General features: G+C 45.3%; 2 protein-coding genes across 2 annotated transcripts; one reads left to right on the top strand and one right to left on the bottom strand.

The window, feature by feature from the left end:
* Window positions 1–2,592: 2,592 nt before the first annotated feature.
* LOC132514087 (actin-like protein 7A) lies at window positions 2,593–3,900 on the bottom strand. Its single transcript, XM_060138798.1, is given in 3 exon segments — window positions 2,593–2,656; window positions 2,658–3,789; window positions 3,792–3,900. Coding segments are annotated over 3 exon segments (1,299 nt in total). The 5' UTR covers window positions 3,895–3,900.
* A 13,241-nt stretch (window positions 3,901–17,141) lies between these two features.
* On the top strand, window positions 17,142–18,395 carry LOC132513918 (actin-like protein 7B). Its single transcript, XM_060138561.1, is given in 1 exon segment — window positions 17,142–18,395. A coding segment is annotated over 1 exon segment (1,254 nt).
* Window positions 18,396–19,456: the final 1,061 nt, after the last annotated feature.

Here is a 19,456-nt window from a genome sequence, read left to right as displayed (position 1 = left end):
AAGACCAACAGATGTCCTCTTGGTATACGGAAAGAACAAAGTCATGGGTCCACTCATCTTAGTGTCCTTGAACAAAGTCATTTAATCTCACTGAATCTTGCTTTTCTACAACCTTGTGTGCCCACTGGGATAACCTGGGTTTCTCAGCCTTGGCACTGTTGATAGTTTTGGTTACATCATTCTTTGCTGTCCTGTGCCTATAGGATGTTTAGCAATATCCCTGGCCTCTACACATTTGATGCCAGTACTACGTACCCTCTACTCCTGTTATGATAACCACCAATATCTTTAGACATTGTCAAATGTCCCTTGGGGTTCAAAATTGTCCTCAGTTGAGAACCATTGGGCTAAGATGACTTCCAAATACTTACTAAAAACTATTCATCTTTTTTAATGTGTGAGGAGGATTCTTTTTTTCTGCAAGGGTGATTTATATGGATCAAGTGAGAGAATTCATAAATGTGCTTTGAAAGAGATTACACAGTTGTTTACCCTTATATTGGTATTTTTCATTTTAAAATGCCGTATAGCATTTGGTCCTAGGATGGCCTGGGAGTTCCCATTCTCCAGAACCACCTCTCATGCCTCCCCTTCATCAAGACCCTCACCTTTTTCGGGGTAATAGACTGGGGGTTCATAGACCCTTAAGGGATCTAAAATAGAATATTTCTGTAATCCTATGTATTTTATTTGATACAGCTAAAAATAGTATTCTATTATTCTGAGGGGTCCATAGGCTTTACCACCCTGCCAAAGAGGTCCAAAGGTTAAGAATTAACTAAACTTCAACCTACCCATCAGTGAATGCTCATAGTGTTGACAGTAGTGGTTTGGGCAGAAACTGAGGTGAACAAGGCATACCTCTCTCAAGTCAATGTACCCAACTCTTAGCTGATTCCCTGATCCTCCAGGGTAAGGCTCAGTCCTTGCTGACTAAGCTCTTCTGTGGCTATTTTTGCTTCCCTACTCTAGCTTGCTGGTGCCAGCCAGCTGTGCTTACTTACCAGGCCTCCAGGGTGGAGCATTTAGGTCTTTCAAGGCTGTCTAGGCAAACCTGGAGGCTATGAGGGTGGTTCTGTAGGGCTTCTCCCTGGGAATGGTAGAGATGCCATCGCTCTCCTATGAGTGATTGAATGTGTGTGTCTTTGGGTGTACGTGTGGCTCAGGATCATAGTAAGGCATTTGGACTCCTTATAAGAGGTAGAATTCTACAAGATAATACTAGCTAACAACCCTTGGGATCACCTCCTGGAGGCCACACACTGGTATTCAGGTGTTTACCTCTGATATTTACATCAGCTGTGTGAGGTAGGCATTTGAATTCAATTTTACAGGTGAGCAGACTCAGGTCACACAGCTAGTTGGTAGCAAAACAGTTTCAAATCACAGAGTCTAAAGCCCATGTTCTTTCCACTATTTTATGCTGCCTGCCAGTGTTGGAGACAGGGCAGAGAATGTACTGGGGACTCCTCTAAAAAACGGAAGGTCCAATTATAAACTGCCCCGCAGGAAATGCCACAGAACACGCTGGGCTCTGGAAAGGCTTCCCGGACCATGAAGATCTTTATGTTCCTTCAGTTCCTTAGTTGGGTTAGAATGACCAGCATGGACCAGCCTCCCATAAACCCACACTGCAGAACTGGCAGCCTTTATCCCGCACCCATTCCAGACTCCAGTTGTATACCCTGCAGGTTGATGGAGAATCCAGTCTGGTTGGAGAGGAGCATCTGCTGCTTGAAGTGTCTGGAGAATGGCTGTGGGTTGCATCCTCATGACCTTAGTGCTGATAACCCAAGACAAATCTGCCCCCAATTTTTTAAAGGGGGAAATCTATATAGCATCTATTCCCTGAAGAGTTTTTCCCTTAAGATACACATATCTTGCTCATAATACACCAGGCTTCAGCAGCCAGTCACTATGATGGCTTGGTAAGAACTGGTATCGAGACATAAATGACTACTGGAACTAAAAGAAAGTACAGTTAAAGCAGGCATCAGACATCTTCATCAGCTCTTTCCAAGCCTTCAGAGTCACTGATCAAGTGTGAAATGCACTCTGCTGCTTTGTGGGCGACTGAACCATTACAGCATACTTCCTGTTGGTGTTTATTGAAAGGGATCTTCTTATAGGCCACAACAGCATTTGCTCTATCTACCTAATCTATCTTTATCACACTCCCCCTTCCAAGCAGAGTTTAACAATACTGTAGTACCTAAAGTGGGGAATATACAAAATAAGGGACAGAATAATTTTAGAGGTAGTTTCTCCCCCCAATACTTAAGCAATTAAACTATAAGCTACGTCTTTTTGGTCCATAATCACTCCCCCCTTCTCCCCCCCCCACCCCCCGCACTGCCCATCTCCTTCACCCAGCCCCGCTGTTGTTTTGGCAAATGGACATTTTAAGGCAGATGCTGCATGTATGAAGTTCTCATTGCATGAGGAAATAGAGAAATACATTGTGGAGGGAAACGCAAGGATTGTTTAATACTGCAGGAGTGAACTGGCTGGCTCAGCTCCCTATGTATGGGATGGGTGCTCACCCAGCAAAGCTGACGCATGGCCACCACAGCAACCATGCTTCATCGGAGTTCAGAAGCACCTTCTGTAGAGGAAGAAAGGCCCATGTTCCTCATACTCAAAGCGGTGGACCCAGTGGTTGGAAGCCCTGAAGCGATGGTAGGAGGGAGCCACCCGTCCACACTGCAGTGTCTCTTTCGGGCAACACGTTTACCTGGGGGGTGTCATTAGGACACATGCTTCTCAGCTCCTTCTGCAGATGGTTAGGGAAACCGCTGAGCATGGTGCTCCCCCCACAGAGTAGGATATACCCCATGAGGTCTCGTTTGAGGGTGATGTCACACTTGTTAAGGCAGGACACTGTCTGGGTGTGGAGGCCCAGCTTCATGGACTTGATCAGAGAAGGCTTGAAGAACATCTCTGAGCAGAGGAACCTTTCCTGGCACAGGTATATCTCCTGCCCATCCAGCAGGGTGTACTGGATTGTATGCTCAGTAGCTGGGACTTTCTTCTCTTCAGTGGGGACCAGGGCCACAAAGCAGCATTTCTTCTTGATGTCCTCCACAATGCCCAGCTGGTCCTCAGTGAAGTGTTTCCCCAAATTGTTCATCAGGCCCATTAAGTAGGTTGTCAGGTCAGAACCCGCGTAGTCCAGCCGTCCAGTGATGCTGGGCAAAGGATAGCCCTCGTAGATGGGAACTACATAGGACACACCGTGGCTGACCTCCACAACCAGGCCAGAGGTCCTTCCGTAGGAGTACATGGACAGGCGGGACTGGTAGGCGATATGCATTGAGGGAGTTTTGAAGGTCTCAAACAGCATTTCAGCATACTTCTCTCTATTTGTGTGTGGTCTCAGGGGTGGGTCTGAAACCAAGGCGGCGTGCTCCTCTGGGGCAATCTTCATCTCTTGATGGAAAAGATATTCCCAGATATCCTGCACTGTATCCCAGTCCATGATGATGCCATGTTGCAGAAGATTAATTAGCTTGAGACAAACTTCTGGGTTGATAAGCTCGTGCCACACAAATGTCTCCTTGTGATTGTCCCCGGTTTTGGCCGTCTCCATGTAGGGTTTGCCCACTGTGGGTGAGATCATGTGGGTGGGCTTTGGCAGCCCGGCAAAGCCACATTTACAGTAGCCCGTGCCAAGGTCCACGACCACTGCTTTGGTCAACTCTAGCTTGACCTTATTGACCACAGGTGATTTTGTAGGTTCTTCTGGCTCTGAACGGTTGCGGCGAACCCACACTGCCTGCTTCGCTGGCCGTCCTTTAACGAGGCAGTCTGGAGGACCTGTGTCTGCAGGGAGTCCTGTTCACCCGTTCTCTCGGAAGGCCAATCCCCTATGATTGCCGCCTGTGGAGCCCACATGCTCTCAAGAGCTGTTTTGCTCTCAGAAAGTTCCTCAATCCCACTGGCCTCAAGGCCTGAAAGGCTTAAGTCAGAGGGCAACTTGAGAATTTCCCCAGTGATGACACCACTGATTATGACATAATCCAGTGTCCCAGGGCTTTCTAGATACTGGGAACCTTTGTGTGGGTTTGTGTGGGAACCTAACCTCCTGTGTTAGGGTAGATTTGAAATAGTGTTTCTGAAGGGACTTACTTTTTACTAAATTTTGTAGTAAACCTGGTTTATCCAATCAATTAATATTCATTGAGTGCTTACTATGTGCAAGGCAGGCAGCAGTGAAAAAAAAAAGACAAAAATCTCTGCCCTTGTAGAGTTTACATTCTAATCAGTGGGGGTTGGGGAGAGGCAGACAATAAACAAAATAAATATATGTTAGAAGATGTTAATGGCAAAAGAGAAAAGGAAGCAGGGAAGGCTGGGGAGAGGGTGGCTGTGTTAATGTGCCATGTAGTTTTCTCCCTGAGACAGTGACACTTGAGTGAGGACCTGAAGGAAGTGAGGGAGAGTGCCATGTGTATATCGGGGAGCAGCAGGTGCAGACGACTGTGGGTTAGAGCAGGGTCTGTAAACTCAGGCCTGCAGCCTGTTTTTCTTAATAACGTTTTATTGGATCACAGCCATGCTCATTCGTTTACATGTTGTCTATGTCTGCTTTTGTGCTACAACATCAGAGTTGAGTCATTGCAATAAGTACTGTATGGCCTGCAAAGCTGAAAATGAGTATCGACTATCTGGCCCTTTGCAGAAAAAGTTTGCCTATTCCCAAGTTAGAGGATTCCAAGAAGACCAGTATGGCTGCAGTGGAGACAGCAAGGAAAAGTAGAGATGGGAGAAGGGGTGGGGGAGGGAGAGCAGCTCACGTTAGGTCTCATAGGCCTTTGCTAGGACTTTGGCTCTAACTCTGTGTGAAGTCAGAAAGCACTAGAGAATTTTGAGCAGAGAGTTGACACCATTTGATTTAGATTTTAGCAGGACCAATGGCTGCTATGGTGACCGTGCCAAGCACTTCTGTCCCGCCTATTTCTTAGGGCAACCTGCAGAGGAATTATTTTTGGACACATATTTGCACACATACTCCTCCTTTGTCCAGGTCATTGGGTTGACAATGAAATTAGACCCTACAGTCCCACTGATGAGAACACTGAGGCTCTCGGGTACATAGCTCACCCAAGGATATCCAGCCAGCAGTGCCAAGTTCTGCTGACTGCGACTTCTTCCCAGGGGTGTCCCTTGATGGGACCCAACATGTGTCTCTGAGGCTGCTTGGCCACTGTATCACATACCATCTCTGAAGCTGGGCCTGTTGGTGCTGACACCTGCTGCTCTCAAGGCGCCCAGGATCCATCCTTATGTTATGCAGCACTGTGCTCTTAATAAGGAGGCAGTCACTACAATGGTGGGCTTTCTCCTTTAAGGAAGTTACTGGGGATGCTCTTTACTCCTTTTGGGGTATGAGAGAAGAAAAGGACCAAGTCTAGTTTCATGAGCCTTGTGACTATGTGATAGGGGCAGCTTCTTGGTTCAATGGGTAGAGGAGGAGATGGTATTGAACTTTGAAAGAAGAATAGGAAAGTACTTTTCTCTATGCCTGGCTGCCTGAGAAATAGCTTACTTACCTCTGCTTTTCAGGGGTTTGCATGGCCAACTTGGATTGTCTGACTTTATTTCAAGAGAACTTGTATGACAACCAAAGGTGTATTTAGTTTAGAATCATCCATTTTCCTTCTCCTCAACCCACCTCTTGATTTCTGAGAAATATGCAGCTGCTTAGTACATTTTTACTGCCCTGGAGTCCTGTAAGAGGCTCTACTAGTTTCCTATTGAGGCTGTGACAAATTACCACAAATTTAATGGCTTAAAACACAAATTTATTATCCTGCAATTCTGGAGATTAGAAGCCCACAGTCAGTCTTAGTGGGCTAAAATCAAGGTCTCAGCAGGGCCTCGTTCCTTCTGGAGGCTCTAAGGGATAATCCTTTTCCAGCTCCTAGATGCTGCCTACCTTCCTTGGCTTGTGGCCCCTTCCTTCATCTTCAAAGACCTCTCAGACTTCTGCTTCCATTGTCATATCTCCTTATCTGAACTTGACCCTCCTGTCTCCCTCTTCTTAAGATAATTCTGATTACTTTGGGCCCACCTGGATAATCAAGGGTTGTTAATCTCCCCATTGCAAACTTCTTAGCTCACATCTGCAAAGTCCCTTTTACCATGAAAGGTAACATATTCACAGGTTCCAGGGATTCAGATGTGGACATCTTTGGGGGACCATTATTCACCCTCTGTCACTCGACCTGTGCATCCCACTTCACTAAGACACTCAGAGCATGACATGCTCTGTTTCACAGGCTCCTCCCCCACTGCTCATGCTTGCTGTCCTTAGTGCTTTCTGTCATCATAGGTGGGAGAAGTGATGTGCTAGCTTAAGGCCAATTGCTCCATCTGTAAGGTCCATGGGCACAGGGACTGTCAGGGTCCATCCCCACATCCTTCAGGCTAAAGCCAATGGACCCATTTCACTCCTTTTACTTCACCTCTCAGGAATATGCATACTTGGATGCTGTCTCCTGATGGAAACCCTTTTCCCCTTAGCTTTCACGTCACCCTTTGTGACCCTTCTCTCTGGGTCAGCACACACTGGTATCAATGACGGAAAGATATAAAGACTGTTGGCACACTGAACCCAAAACCTCCACTGCCTGGCACATGCAACCCTGCACACTTGTCACCAGCCATCTAAGGTGTGTGTGGGCTCCTGGGGTCTCTGGTGAGGTCCCTCTAGGTAGAGACACTCTATGTTGCTCATACTTTCTTGGGCCGTATTTTCTCATGGGATAACACCTACTTTTGCTCCTCTGGCCCAAGACCAAAAAAAACATGAGATGATCCTTCTGGAAAGCAACGCTGAGGCTCTCCCCTATCGTGGAGAAAGAAAACGTGAAAAAATTAGACCAAGAAACACATTTCTCCCTGAGGTGGTATCCTTGCTCCTAGTTTTGTTTTTTGGGACACCACCCACCCTTGACCTTTGGAGGAAAGGTGAACCAGGCCCTGTAGCTTTAGCAGCTATGGAGGGAAGAAAGAGAATCTAGTAAGGAAAAGGCCAGTGTACAACATTTCCTTTCACGAATGCAGATTCCTAGATCCCACCCCCACCTTACTGAATCTGCATGTTTCGAGCCTAGGACTGTTGAGACCTAGGAATCCAACTCTTCAATATGTTGACATTTGGGAAACTGAGTCAAGCTCCCAGCAAAGAAAAGAATTCCTTGTCAGACAGACAGTGAGCCTCATTCCCAAAGCTCAGCCCTCAGTGTGATAACCCCAATTCTAAGACTAACCAGTTCCCTTGAGGTGGAAGGGAAAGGAGCCGTCTTCAGAAGGTGGAGATACTCTGTTGTTTCTCTTTCCTGAGCTCCATAATCCACAGCCTAGTGGCCTCTGGACATCTCTAAGTCAGCATGCCCCAAATGGAACTCATTGCCTTCCCCTGTATAACCGCTCTTGCCCCTGTATCCTCTGTCTATATACGAGGAGCCCTACCATCCACCTAGATGCTCAAGCCTGAAACCTGGAGGCAGTGGATAGGGATCAAGCTGATGAGGGGATATAGCACTATCAAAATCAGATTCGACTAACATTTTGAGTAGTTTGCCCAAGCTCAGATTATAATAATGAAGCTATATTTGAACTCGGGTCTTCTGAGTCCAATTCCTTACTCCTCTTTCTATTCTGTACTGCCTTTCCATAAGGAGTGGAAGAAGAGGAGGCTTAGGGGGGTCCACAAGCATCGCCTTTAAATAGCTTAAGTGTTGTCACATGGAAGAATTAGCTTGCCTTGCACAACCTCAAAAGTAGACCCAAGACCAATTAATGGCTTCTTCAGAGAGGTACAGATGTCAATCCAATGTGAGGAAAAGTTTGTCCCTCACAGCTGTCCGTGCCAGATCAAGTGTTTAATCCTCAGGTTCTGTGATTTTGAGACACCACCAATGGAACTTGGTGGTGCTCATAACTGTAATCCTTATAAAGTTGTTGCCCACATAATCCAGTTCCAAGAAACAATTCAGCAAACAGAAATCCCCACGAGTTATTTATTAATGTTCCACAGCAGTATTTCTTATGTCTTAACAATCCCTCTTTTCTTTCCTATCCACGTCACCTAATCCTTCAACTACTTCTGCCCTTATTAATTTTCCCAGAAAACTTCCTTAGCCCCAGTTGTTTCTCTTCCCCTCTTCCTCCTGTTTCTTTACCAAAGCCCTAATCTGTCTTTTTTTTAGAGCGGTGACAGTTTGGTACAGAGAACCCTATGGGAACCTAATGAATTTGTTTGTTCTGGATGACAGACCATCTTTGCTTGGGCAGAGGAAAGCGATTCATCCTTCCCTCTTCCTCACTCCCCACATCTAATCATCTAATGTAAACGCAATGCTAGAGGCTAGAGATGTCACAGGAGCCTATGTGAAAGGGTCTCAAATGTTAGACTAAAAGCTTGGATTGAATTGAGGACAGTTGAGAACCAACAAATTAGATTAGATTCTACCTTCTGAATTTCTTTAGAACCTGCCCCTTCCTTTTTTTTCCACACTATCACAGCCCTAGCTTAGGCCACCTTCAAGCCTTACAAGAATTTCTTCAACATCCTCCTTTTAGATCTCAGAGACTTGTCCCTCCATATTACAGCTAAACATGAATCATTCTAAGATTTTGTCCTGGAAACCAAATCTGACCACTCACCTGCTTAAAGGCTTCATTGGCTCCCCAGCTGTTGTCAGTTTAATCCAAGCCCTAACCTCTAGCATTTGAGGTCCTCCCTAGTTGCTCCCATGACTGCCTTATCCTGATCTATTTTTCCAAACACTTCAACTACTGGAAGCTGTCCACCATGCCTCCCTCGAGTGTTTGCTCAGGCTGTGCTCTCTGCTCTGGATGGCTTTCCCTCCCCTTAGCTACCTGACAAATATCCACCTATCTTGCAGTACTCTACGTAGGCAGCACTTTTCTGAAGAACCTTCTGACTCCCTCCCTCCGTTGTGCGCCTCTGTTCTCCCAATAGACGTACACCTGCAAACTCCTCTGCATCCATTCATCTTCTTCCCAACTAGACTGGGCACTGCTTGTGGCCAGGTTTCTTTCATCAGGGCCTACACACTCTCTTTTTTTTTTTAAACATCTTTATTGGAGTATAATTGCTTTACAATTGTGTGTTAGTTTCTGCTTCACAACAAAATGAATCAGTTATACATATACATATGTTCCCATATCTCTTCCCGCGTCTGTCTCCCTCCCTCCCACCCTCCCTATCCCACCCCTCCAGGTGGTCACAAAGCACCGAGCTGATCTTCCTGTGCTATGCGGCTGCTTCCCACTAGCTACCTCCCTTACGTTTGGTAGTGTATAAATGTCCATGCCTCTCTCTCGCTTTGTCACAGCTTACCTTTGCCCCTCCCCATATCCTCAAGTTCATTCTCTAGTAGGTCTGTGTCTTTATTCCTGTCTTACCCATAGATTCTTCATGACATTCTTTTTTCTTAAATTTCATATATATGTGTTAGCATACGGTATTTGTCTCTCTCTTTCTGACTTACTTCACTCTGTATGACAGACTCTAGGTCTATCCACCTCATTACAAATAGCTCAATTTCGTTTCTTTTTATGGCTGAGTAATATTCCATTGTATATATGTGCCACATCTTCTTTATCCATTCATCTGATGATGGGCATTTAGGTTGTTTCCATTCTGGGCTATTGTAAATAGAGCCGCAATGAACATTTTGGTACATGACTCTTTTTGAATTTTGGTTTTCTCAGGGTATATGCCCAGTAGTGGGATTGGTGGGTCATATAGTAGTTCTATTTGTAGTTTTTTAAGGAACCTCCATACTGTTTTCCATAGTGGCTGTATCAATTTACATTCCCACTAACGGTGCAAGAGTGTTCCCTTTTCTCCACACCCTCTCCGGCATTAATTGTTTCTAGATTTCTTGATGATGGCCTTTCTGACCGGTGTGAGATGATATCTCATTGTAGTTTTGATTTGCATTTTTCTAATGATTAGTGATGTTGAGCGTACTTTCATGTGTTTGTTGGCAGTCTGTATATCTTCTTTGGAGAAATGTCTATGTAGATCTTCTGCCCATTTTTGGATTGGGTTTTTTGTTTTTTTGTTATTAAGCTGCATGAGCTGCTTATAAATCTTGGAGATTAATCCTTTGTCAGTTGCTTCATTTGCAAATATTTTCTCCCATTCTGAGGGTTGTCTTTTGGTCTTGTTTATGGTTTCTTTTGCTGTGCAAAAGCTTTGAAGTTTCATTAGGTCCCATTTGTTTATTTTTGTTTTTATTTCCATTTCCCTAGGAGGTGGTTCAAAAAGAATCCTGCTGTGATTTATGTCATAGAGATTTCTGCCTATGTTTTCCTCTAAGAGTTTGATAGTTTCTGGCCTTACATTTAGGTCTTTAATCCATTTTGAACTTATTTTTGTGTATAGTGTTAGGGAGTGATCTAATCTCAGACTTTTACATGTAGCTGTCCAGCTTCCCCAGCACCACTTATTGAAGAGGCTGTCCTTTCTCCACTGTATATTCCAGCCTCCTTTATCAAAAAGATAAGGTGACCATATGTGCCTGGGTTTATCTCTGGGCTTTCTATCCTGTTCCATTGATCTATATATCTGGTTTTGTGCCAGTACCATACTGTGTTGATTACTGTATCTTTGTAGTATAGTCTGAAGTCAGGGAGCCTGATTCCTCCAGCTCCATTTTTCGTTCTCAACATTGCTTTGGCTATTCGGGGTCTTCTGTGTTTCCATACAAATTGCGAAATTTTTTGTTCTAGTTCTGTGAAAAATGCCAGTGGTAGTTTGATAGGGATTGCATTGAATCTTTAGATTGCTTTGGGTAGTAGAGTTATTTTCACAATGTTGATTCCTCCAATCCAAGAACAGGGTATATCTCTCCATCTATTTGTATCATCTTTAATTTCTTTCATCAGTGTCTTATAATTTTCTGCATACAGGTCTTTTGTCTCCTTAGGTAGGTTTATTCCTAGATATTTTATTCTTTTTGTTGCAATGGTAAATGGGAGTGTTTTCTTGATTTCACTTTCAGATTTTTCATCATTAGTGTATAGGAATGCCAGAGATATCTGTGCATTAATTTTGTATCCTGCTACTTTACCAAATTCATTGATTAGCTCTAGTAGTTTTCTGGTAGCATCTTTAGGATTCTCTAAGTATAGTATCATGTCATCTGCAAATAGTGACAGCTTTACTTCTTCTTTTCCGATTTGGATTCCTTTTATTTCCTTTTCTTCTCTGATTGCTGTGGCTAAAACTTCCAAAACTATGTTGAATAAGAGTGGTGAGATTGGGCAGCCTTGTCTTGTTCCTGGTCTTAGTGGAAATGCTTTCAGTTTTTCACCATTGAGGACGATGTTGGCTGTGGGTTTGTCATATATGGCCTTTATTATGTTGAGGAAAGTTCCCTCTATGCCTACTTTCTGCAGGGTTTTTAGCATAAATAGGTGTTGAATTTTGTCAAAAGCTTTCTCTGCATCTATTGAGATGATCATATAGTTTTTCTCCTTCAATTTGTTAGTATGATGTATCACGTTGATTGATTTGCGTATACTGATGAATCCTTGCATTCCTGGAATAAACCCCACTTGATCATGGTGTATGATCCGTTTAATGTGCTGTTGGATTCTGTTTGCTAGTATTTTGTTGAGGATTTTTGCATCTATGTTCATCAGTGATATTGGCCTGTAGTTTTCTTTCTTTGTGACATCCTTCTCTGGTTTTGGTATCAGGTTCATGGTGGCCTCGTAGAATGAGGTTGGGAGTGTTCTTCCTCTGCTATATTTTGGAAGAGCTTGAGAAGGATAGGTGTTAGCTCTTCTCTAAATGTTTGATATAATTCGCCTGTGAAGCCATCTGGTTCTGGGCTTTTGTTTGTCAGAAGATTTTTAATCACAGTTTCAATTTCAGTGCTTGTGATTGGTCTGTTCATATTTTCTATTTCTTCCTGATTCAGTCTTGGCAGGTTGTGCCTTTCTAAGAATTCGTCCATTTCTTCCAGGTTGTCCACTTTATTGGCATAGAGTTGCTTGTAGTAATCTCTCATGATCCTTTGTATTTCTGCAGTGTCCGTTGTTACTTCTCCTTTTTCATTTCTAATTCTATTGATTTGAGTCTTCTCCCTTTTTCTCTTGTTGAGTCTGGCTAATGGTTTATCAAGTTTGTTTATCCTCTCAGAGAACCAGCTTTTAGTTTTATTGATCTTTGCTATCGTTTCCTTCATTTCTTTTTCATTTATTTCTGATCTGATTTTTATGATTTCTTTCCTTCTGCTAACTTTGGGGTTTTTTTTGTTCTTTTTTCTCTAGTTGCTTTAGGTGCAAGGTTAGGTTGTTTATTCGAGATGTTTCCTGTTTCTTAAGGTAGGATTGTATTGCTATAAACTTCCCTCTTAGAACTGCTTTTGCTGCATCCCATAGATTTTGTGTCATCGTGTCTCCATTGTCATGTGTTTCTAAGTATTTTTTGATTTCCTCTTTGATTTCTTCAGTGATCACTTCGTTATTAAGTAGTGTATTGTTTAGCCTCCATGTGTTTGTATTTCTTACAGATCTTTTCCTGTAATTGATATCTAGTCTCATGGCGTTGTGGTCAGAAAAGATACTTGATACAATTTCAATTTTCTTAAATTTACCAAGGCATCATTTGTGATTCAAGATATGATCTATCGTGGAGAATGTTCCATGAGCACTTGAGAAAAAAGTGTATTCTGTTGTTTTTGGATGGAGTGTCCTATAAATATCAATTAAGTCCATCTTGTTTAATGTATCATTTAAAGCTTGGGTTTCCTTATTTATTTTCATTTTGGATGATCTGTCCATTGGTGAAAGTGGGGTGTTAAAGTCCCCTACTATGAATGTGTTACTGTCGTTTTCCCCTTTTACGGTGTTAGTATTTGCCTTATGTATTGAGATGCTCCTATGTTTTGTCCATAAATATTTACAATTGTTATATCTTCTTCTTGGATCGATCCCTTGATCATTATGTAGTGTCCTTCTTTGTCTCTTCTAATAGTCTTTATTTTAAAGTCTATTTTGTCTGATATGAGAATTGCTACTCCAGCTTTCTTTTGGTTTCCATTTGCATGAAATATCTTTTTGCATCCCCTTACTTTCAGTCTGTACGTGTCTCTAGGTCTGAAGTGGGTCTCTTGTAGACAGCAAATATATGGGTCCTGTTTTTGTATCCATCCAGCCAATCTGTGTCTATTGGTGGGAGCATTTAGTCCATTTACATTTAAGTAATTATCGATCTGTATGTTCCTATTCCCATTTTCTTAATTGTTTTGGGTTTGTTATTGTAGGTCGTTTTCTTCTCTTGTGTTTCATGCCTAGAGAATTTCCTTTAGCAGTTGTTTTAGAGCTGGTTTGGTGGTGCTGAGCTGTCTCAGCTTTTGCTTGTCTGTAAAGGTTTTAATTTCTCCATCAAATCTGAATGAGATCCTTGCTGGGTAGAGTAATCTTGCTTGCAGCTTTTCCTCCTTCATCACTTTCAATATGTCCTGCTGTTCCCTTCTGGCTTGCAGAGTTTCTGCTGAAAGATCAGCTGTTAACCTTATGGGGGTTCCCTTGTGTGTTATTTGCTGTTTTTCCCTTGCTGCTTTTAATATGCTTTCTTTGTATTTAATTTTTGACAGTTTGATTAATATGTGTCTTGGAGTATTTCTCCTTGGATTTATCCTGTATGGGACTGTCTGTGCTTCTGGAACTTGATTAACTATTTCCTTTCCCATATTAGGGAAGTTTTCAACTATAATCTCTTCAAATATTTTCTCAGTCCCTTTCTTTTTCCCTTCTTCTTCTGGAACCCCTATAATTCGAATGTTGGTGTGTTTAATGTTGTCCCAGTGGTCTCTGAGACTTGTCCTCAGTTCTTTTCATTCTTTTTTCTTTTTTCTGCACTGCAGTAGTTATTTCCACTACTTTATCTTCCAGGTCACTTATCCATTCTTCTGCCTCAGTTATTCTGCTATTGATCCCATCTAGAGTATCTTTCATTTCATTTATTGTGTTGTTCATCATTGTTTGTTTCATCTTTAGGTCTTCTAGGTCCTTGTTAAATGTTTCTTGCATTTTGCCTTTTCTGTTTTCAAGATTTTGGATCATCTTTACTATGATTGTTCTGAATTCTTTTTCAGGTAGACTGCCTATTTCCTCTTCATTTGTTAGGTCTGGTGGGTTTTTATCTTGCTCCTTCATCTGCTGTGTGTTCTTCTGTCTTCTCATTTTGCTTATCTTACTGTGTTTGGGGTCTCCTTTTTGCAGGCTGCATGTTTGTAGTTCCATTTGTTTTTGGTGTCTGTCCCCAGTGGCTAAGATTGGTTCAGTGGGTTGTGTAGGATTCCTGGTGGAGGGGACTAGTGCCTGTTTTCTGGTGGATGAGGCTGGATCTTGTCTTTCTGGTGGGCAGTTCCACATCTGGTGGTGTGTTTTCGGGTGTCTGTCGACTTATTATGATTTGGGGCAGCCTCTCTACTAATGGATGGGGTTGTGTTCCTGTCTTGTTAGTTTTTTGGCATAGGATGTCCAGCACTGTAGCTTGCTGGTCGTTGAGTGAAGCTGGGTGCTGGTGTTGATATGGAGATCTCTGGGAGATTTTCTCCGTTTGATATTATGTGCAGCTGGGAGGTCTCTTGTGAACCAATGTCCTGATGTTGGCTCTCCCACCTCAGAGGCACAGCACTAACTCCTGGCTGCAGCACCAAGAGTCTTTCATCCACATGGCTCAGAAGAAAAGGGAGAAAAAGTAGAAAGTGACAATTAGTAGAAGTAGAAAGAAAGAAAGAAAGAAGGGAGGGAGGATGGGAGGGAGGAAGGAAGGAGGGAAGGAAGGAAAAAAAAGAAAGAAAGAAGATAAAGTAAAAAGAATAAAGTAAGATAAAATATAATAAAGTTATTAAAATAAAAAATAATTATTAAGAGAAAAAAAAACAAAAAACATAAAAACGGATGGTTAGAACCCTGGGACAAATGGTGGAAGCAAAGTTCTACAGACAAAATCTCACACAGAAGCATACACATACACACTCACAAAAAGAGGAAATGGGGAAAAAATCATAAATCTTGCTCTCAAAGTCCACCTCCTCAATTTGGGATGATTCGTTTTCTAAAGGAGGGAAGGAAGGAAAGAAAGAACGAAGATAAAGTAAAATAAAATAATTAAAATAAAAATAATTATTAAGAAAAAAATAAAAAAAAACAAAAAAAAAAACGGACGGATGGAACCCTTGGACAAATGGTGGAAGCAAAGCTATACAGACAAAATCTCACCCAGAAGCATACACATACACACTCACAAAAAAAGGAAAAATTATAAATCTTGCTCTCAAAGTCCACCTCCTTAATTTGGGATGATTCATTGTCTATTCATGTATTCCACAGATGCAGGGTACATCAAGTTGATTGTGGAGCTTTAATCCACTGCTTCTGAGCCTGCTGGGAGAGATTTCCCTTTCTCTTCTTTGTTCTCACAGCTCTCAGGGGCTCAGCTTTGGATTTGGCCCCGCCTCTGCGTGTAGGTCGCCGCAGGACGTCTGTTCTTCATTCAGACAGGACGGGGTTAAAGGAGCCACTGATGCGGGGGCTCTGGCTCACTCAGGCCGGGGGGAGGGGAGATCACGGAGTGCAGGGCGAGCCTGCGGCGGCAGAGGCCAGCGTGATGTTGCACCAGCCTGAGGCGTGCCATGCGTTCTCCTGTGGAAGTTGTCCCTGGATCCCGGGACCCTGGCAGTGGCGGGCTGCACAGGCTCTCCTGAAGGGGGGTGTGGATAGTGACCTGTGTTCGCACACAGGCTTCCTGGTGGCGGCGGCAGCAGCCTTAGCGTCTCTCATGCCTGTCTCTGGGGCTCTCGCTTTTATCCGTGGCTCACGCCCATCTCTGGAGCTCCTTTAAGCAGCGTTCTTAAACCCCTCTCCTCACGCACCAGGAAACAAAGAGGGAAGAAAAAGCCTCTTGCTTCTTCATCAGGTCCAGACTTTTCCCCGGACTCCCTCCCAACTAGCCGTGGCGCACTAACCCCCTGCAGGCTGTGTTCACGCCGCCAACCCCAGTCCTCTCCCTGCGCCCCGACCGAAGCCCGAGCCTCAGCTCCCAGCCCCGCCCGCTCTGGCAGGTGAGCAGACAAGCCTCTCGGGCTGGTTAGTGCCGGTCGGCACCGATCTTCTGTGCGGGAATCTCCGCTTTGCCCTCTGCACCCCTGTTGCTGTGCTCTCCTCTGCGGCTCCAAAGCTCCTCCCCTCTGCCACCCGCAGTCTCCGCCCGGGAAGGGGCTTTCTAGTGTGTGGAAACCTTTCTTCCTTCACAGCTCCCTCCCACTGGTTCAGGTCCCGTCCGTATCCTTTTGTCTCTGTTTATTCTTTTTTCTTTTGCCCTACCCAGGTACATGGGGGGTTTCTTGCCTTTTGGGAAGTCTGAGGTCTTCTGCCAGCGTTCAGTAGGTGTTCTGTAGGAGTTGTTCCACGTGTAGATGTATTTCTGGTGTATCTGTGGAGAGGAAGGTGATCTCCGCGTCTTACTCTTCTACCATCTTCCCCTCTAGCTGTAGTTACCACCTACACACTCTTTAAGGTGACCTGGTACATTGGATTTGGAGGAACTTGGGTTAAAGTACAAACAAACACTCCAAAAGCTGTTTTCTCTTGGGCAAGTCATTTGCATTCTGAGCCTTGATTTTCTTAGCTCTGCCTACCTCCCAAGATTCTGTGAAGTGTCATGTGAGGTGCCTGCTACAGTGTTTGGCTGTAGTATTTATCAATACTGCTCAAGTATTTATCACCCTCTTGGCCAAGAAGCTGAGGAGGAAGAGGTGTTCAGCTAGTTAACGAGGGATTAGGAGTGAGGATATAAGGAGAGGGAGCAGAAACCTCTGAGACCCAAGTGTGGTTGGACTTCTAAAACTGTGCTGGCCACCTGCTCTGTCTGGAAGCAAAGTCGAGTTATGCCAATGGAGGTGGGGGTGATAGATCAAGGGCCTGCCAAGGCCAAGCCCTCCCTGGGCTGCCAGAATGGACTAGCCCGTGGTGACATCACAATCCTGAGGGGTTGCCAAGGCACTGCTGGAGGTGGACCTCTTATTTCTCCCCACGGAGCTCTAGGATGTGGATGTGAGAAAAGTGAGCAAGGAAGGCAAATGGAGACAAGGAACAGCCCTAGCCCCAAGACCATGGGCACGGCTCAGGGGGACCCTGGAGAGGCAGGCACGCTGCCAGGTCCTGAGGCTGGCATCTGGGACACAAGTTCATCCACTCAGCTGAAGATGAAGCCCAAGAAGGTGAGTAAGATCAAGGCACTCATCATTGACCTGGGCTCCCAGTACTGTAAGTGTGGCTATGTGGGCGAGCCGAGCCCGACCTACTTCATCTCCTCCACTGTGGGCAAGCTCTGCTCTGAGGCAGCTGATGCCTGTGACACCCACAAGCAGACCTACATGGGCCACGAGCTGCTCAACATGGAGGTGCCTCTGAAGCTGATTTATCCGCTAAAATACGGCATCGTGGTGGACTGGGACTGTGTCCAGAACATCTGGGAGTACATCTTCCACACGGCCATGAAGATCCTCCCCGAGGAGCATGCTGTGCTGGTCTCCGACCCCCTGCTCAGCCCCACCAGCAACTGTGAGAAGTATGCAGAGCTCATGTTCGAGACCTTTGGCATCCCTGCCATGCACGTGACCTCCCAGTCGTTGCTGTCCATCTACTCCTATGGCAAGACCTCTGGGCTGGTGGTGGAGAGTGGGCACGGTGTCTCACATGTGGTGCCCATCTCCAAGGGCGACATGCTGCCAGGCCTGACAAGTCGTGCCGACTATGCCGGCAGTGACCTCACCAACTACCTGCTGCAGCTGCTCAATGAGGCCGGCCACAAGTTCACGGACGACCACCTGCACATCATCGAGCACATCAAGAAGAAGTGCTGCTACTCGGCACTCAAGCCAGTGGAGGAGCTTGGCCTGTGCCTGGAGGATCTGCGTGTGGACTATGAGCTCCCCAACGGCAAGCTCATCACCATCGGTCAGTAGCGCTTTCTGTTCACCGAGATGCTCTTCAAGCCCACCTTGGTGGGCAGCAACCAGCCTGGTCTCCCCAAGCTCATGGCCGCCTGCCTGAACCACTGCCAGGAGGCCGGCTTCAAGGAGGAGATGGCAGCCAACCTGCTACTGTGTGGCAGCTGCACCATGCTGGACGGCTTCCCAGAGCGCTTCCAGAGGGAGCTGAGCCTCCTCTGCCCCGGGGACAGCCCCACAGTAGCTGCTGCTCCCGAGAGGAAGACCTCCGTGTGGACCGGCGGCTCCATCCTGGCCTCCCTGCAGGCCTTCCAGCAGCTTTGGGTCAGCAAGGAAGAGTTCGAGGAGCGGGGCAGTGAAGCCATCTACAGCAAGTGCTGAGCAGTGGTGTCCCTACAGTCCAGGCCTGTGTGCAGACAGCCACAGGCCACTCTATACACATTTACAGAATTTCACATAAAATTTTAAGATGCAATGCCTCTTGTCTGGTCTGGATTTCTTGCTCTAGCGTGGTAGCAGAAGGTGGTGGTGAGTTGGGTTTAGGAATATCAGCACCTTCTGCTCTGCTGGGTGGGGAGCAGCAGGGGTTGGGGAGGCTCACTGGGCCCTCCCCCTCTGCTCTCCCCATGAGGGCAACATCATCATAGAGCCCAGAATGTAGCTTCCTGTTCTATTAGCTCTTCAGGGTTCAAAATTCAATCCAACAGACACTCATACTGCTTGCTCACCCATGGACCAAGGGGGAAACAAAGGCTCAGATTAAGGGACAAGCTTGGGTCACATAGTTAAGTGGTGGGTGGGAGACTCACAACTAGGTGTCTGATTTCCGTCACCTGTTTCTGCCCCTGATGGTCACCTGCCCCCAGCTTTATCACTGCTTGACTGCCTCACTAACCAACCCTCACTACCTGCCCCCTTCAAAGGAACAGTCCATGGGTGTCTCCTGAGTGGGAGGGGCCATTTCTACCCATCGGTGGCCCTCTCCCTTTAGACACCTGCCAAACTTGCAGCTATTTTTACAGAGTCACAAATAACCACTGAATCAGGAGGGTGTTAGAGAAACCAGAAGGCCATTTAGAAATCATGTGTTCTCTCCCTCCTGTAGAGATGGGGAAACTGAGGACCAGGACAGAGGGGGCCATGTCAGTGGTTGAGCCTAGGTCTCCTGACCCAGGTCATGATTATTTCTAGAAGGGCAAACATGGTTACTTTAGTTTGGAATGCTATAGCAAAATACCACAGACGGGGTGGCTTATAAACCACAGAAATCTATTTCTTACAGTTCTGGAGGCTGGAAGGCCAAGATCAGGGTGCCAGCATGGCCAGGTTCTGGTGAAGGCCTTCTTCTGGGTTACAAACTCCTGACATCTGGCTGTGCTCTCACTTGGTGGATGAGATGAGGGGTATCTCTGGGGGCCTCTTCTATAAAGACACTAAAGCCA

The sequence above is a fragment of the Lagenorhynchus albirostris genome, chromosome X (assembly GCF_949774975.1).
Source record: "Lagenorhynchus albirostris chromosome X, mLagAlb1.1, whole genome shotgun sequence".
NCBI classification, from domain to species: Eukaryota; Metazoa; Chordata; class Mammalia; order Artiodactyla; family Delphinidae; genus Lagenorhynchus; species Lagenorhynchus albirostris.
The sequence above is the reverse complement of the archived record's forward strand: the minus strand, read 5'-3'. Positions and strand labels throughout refer to the sequence as shown.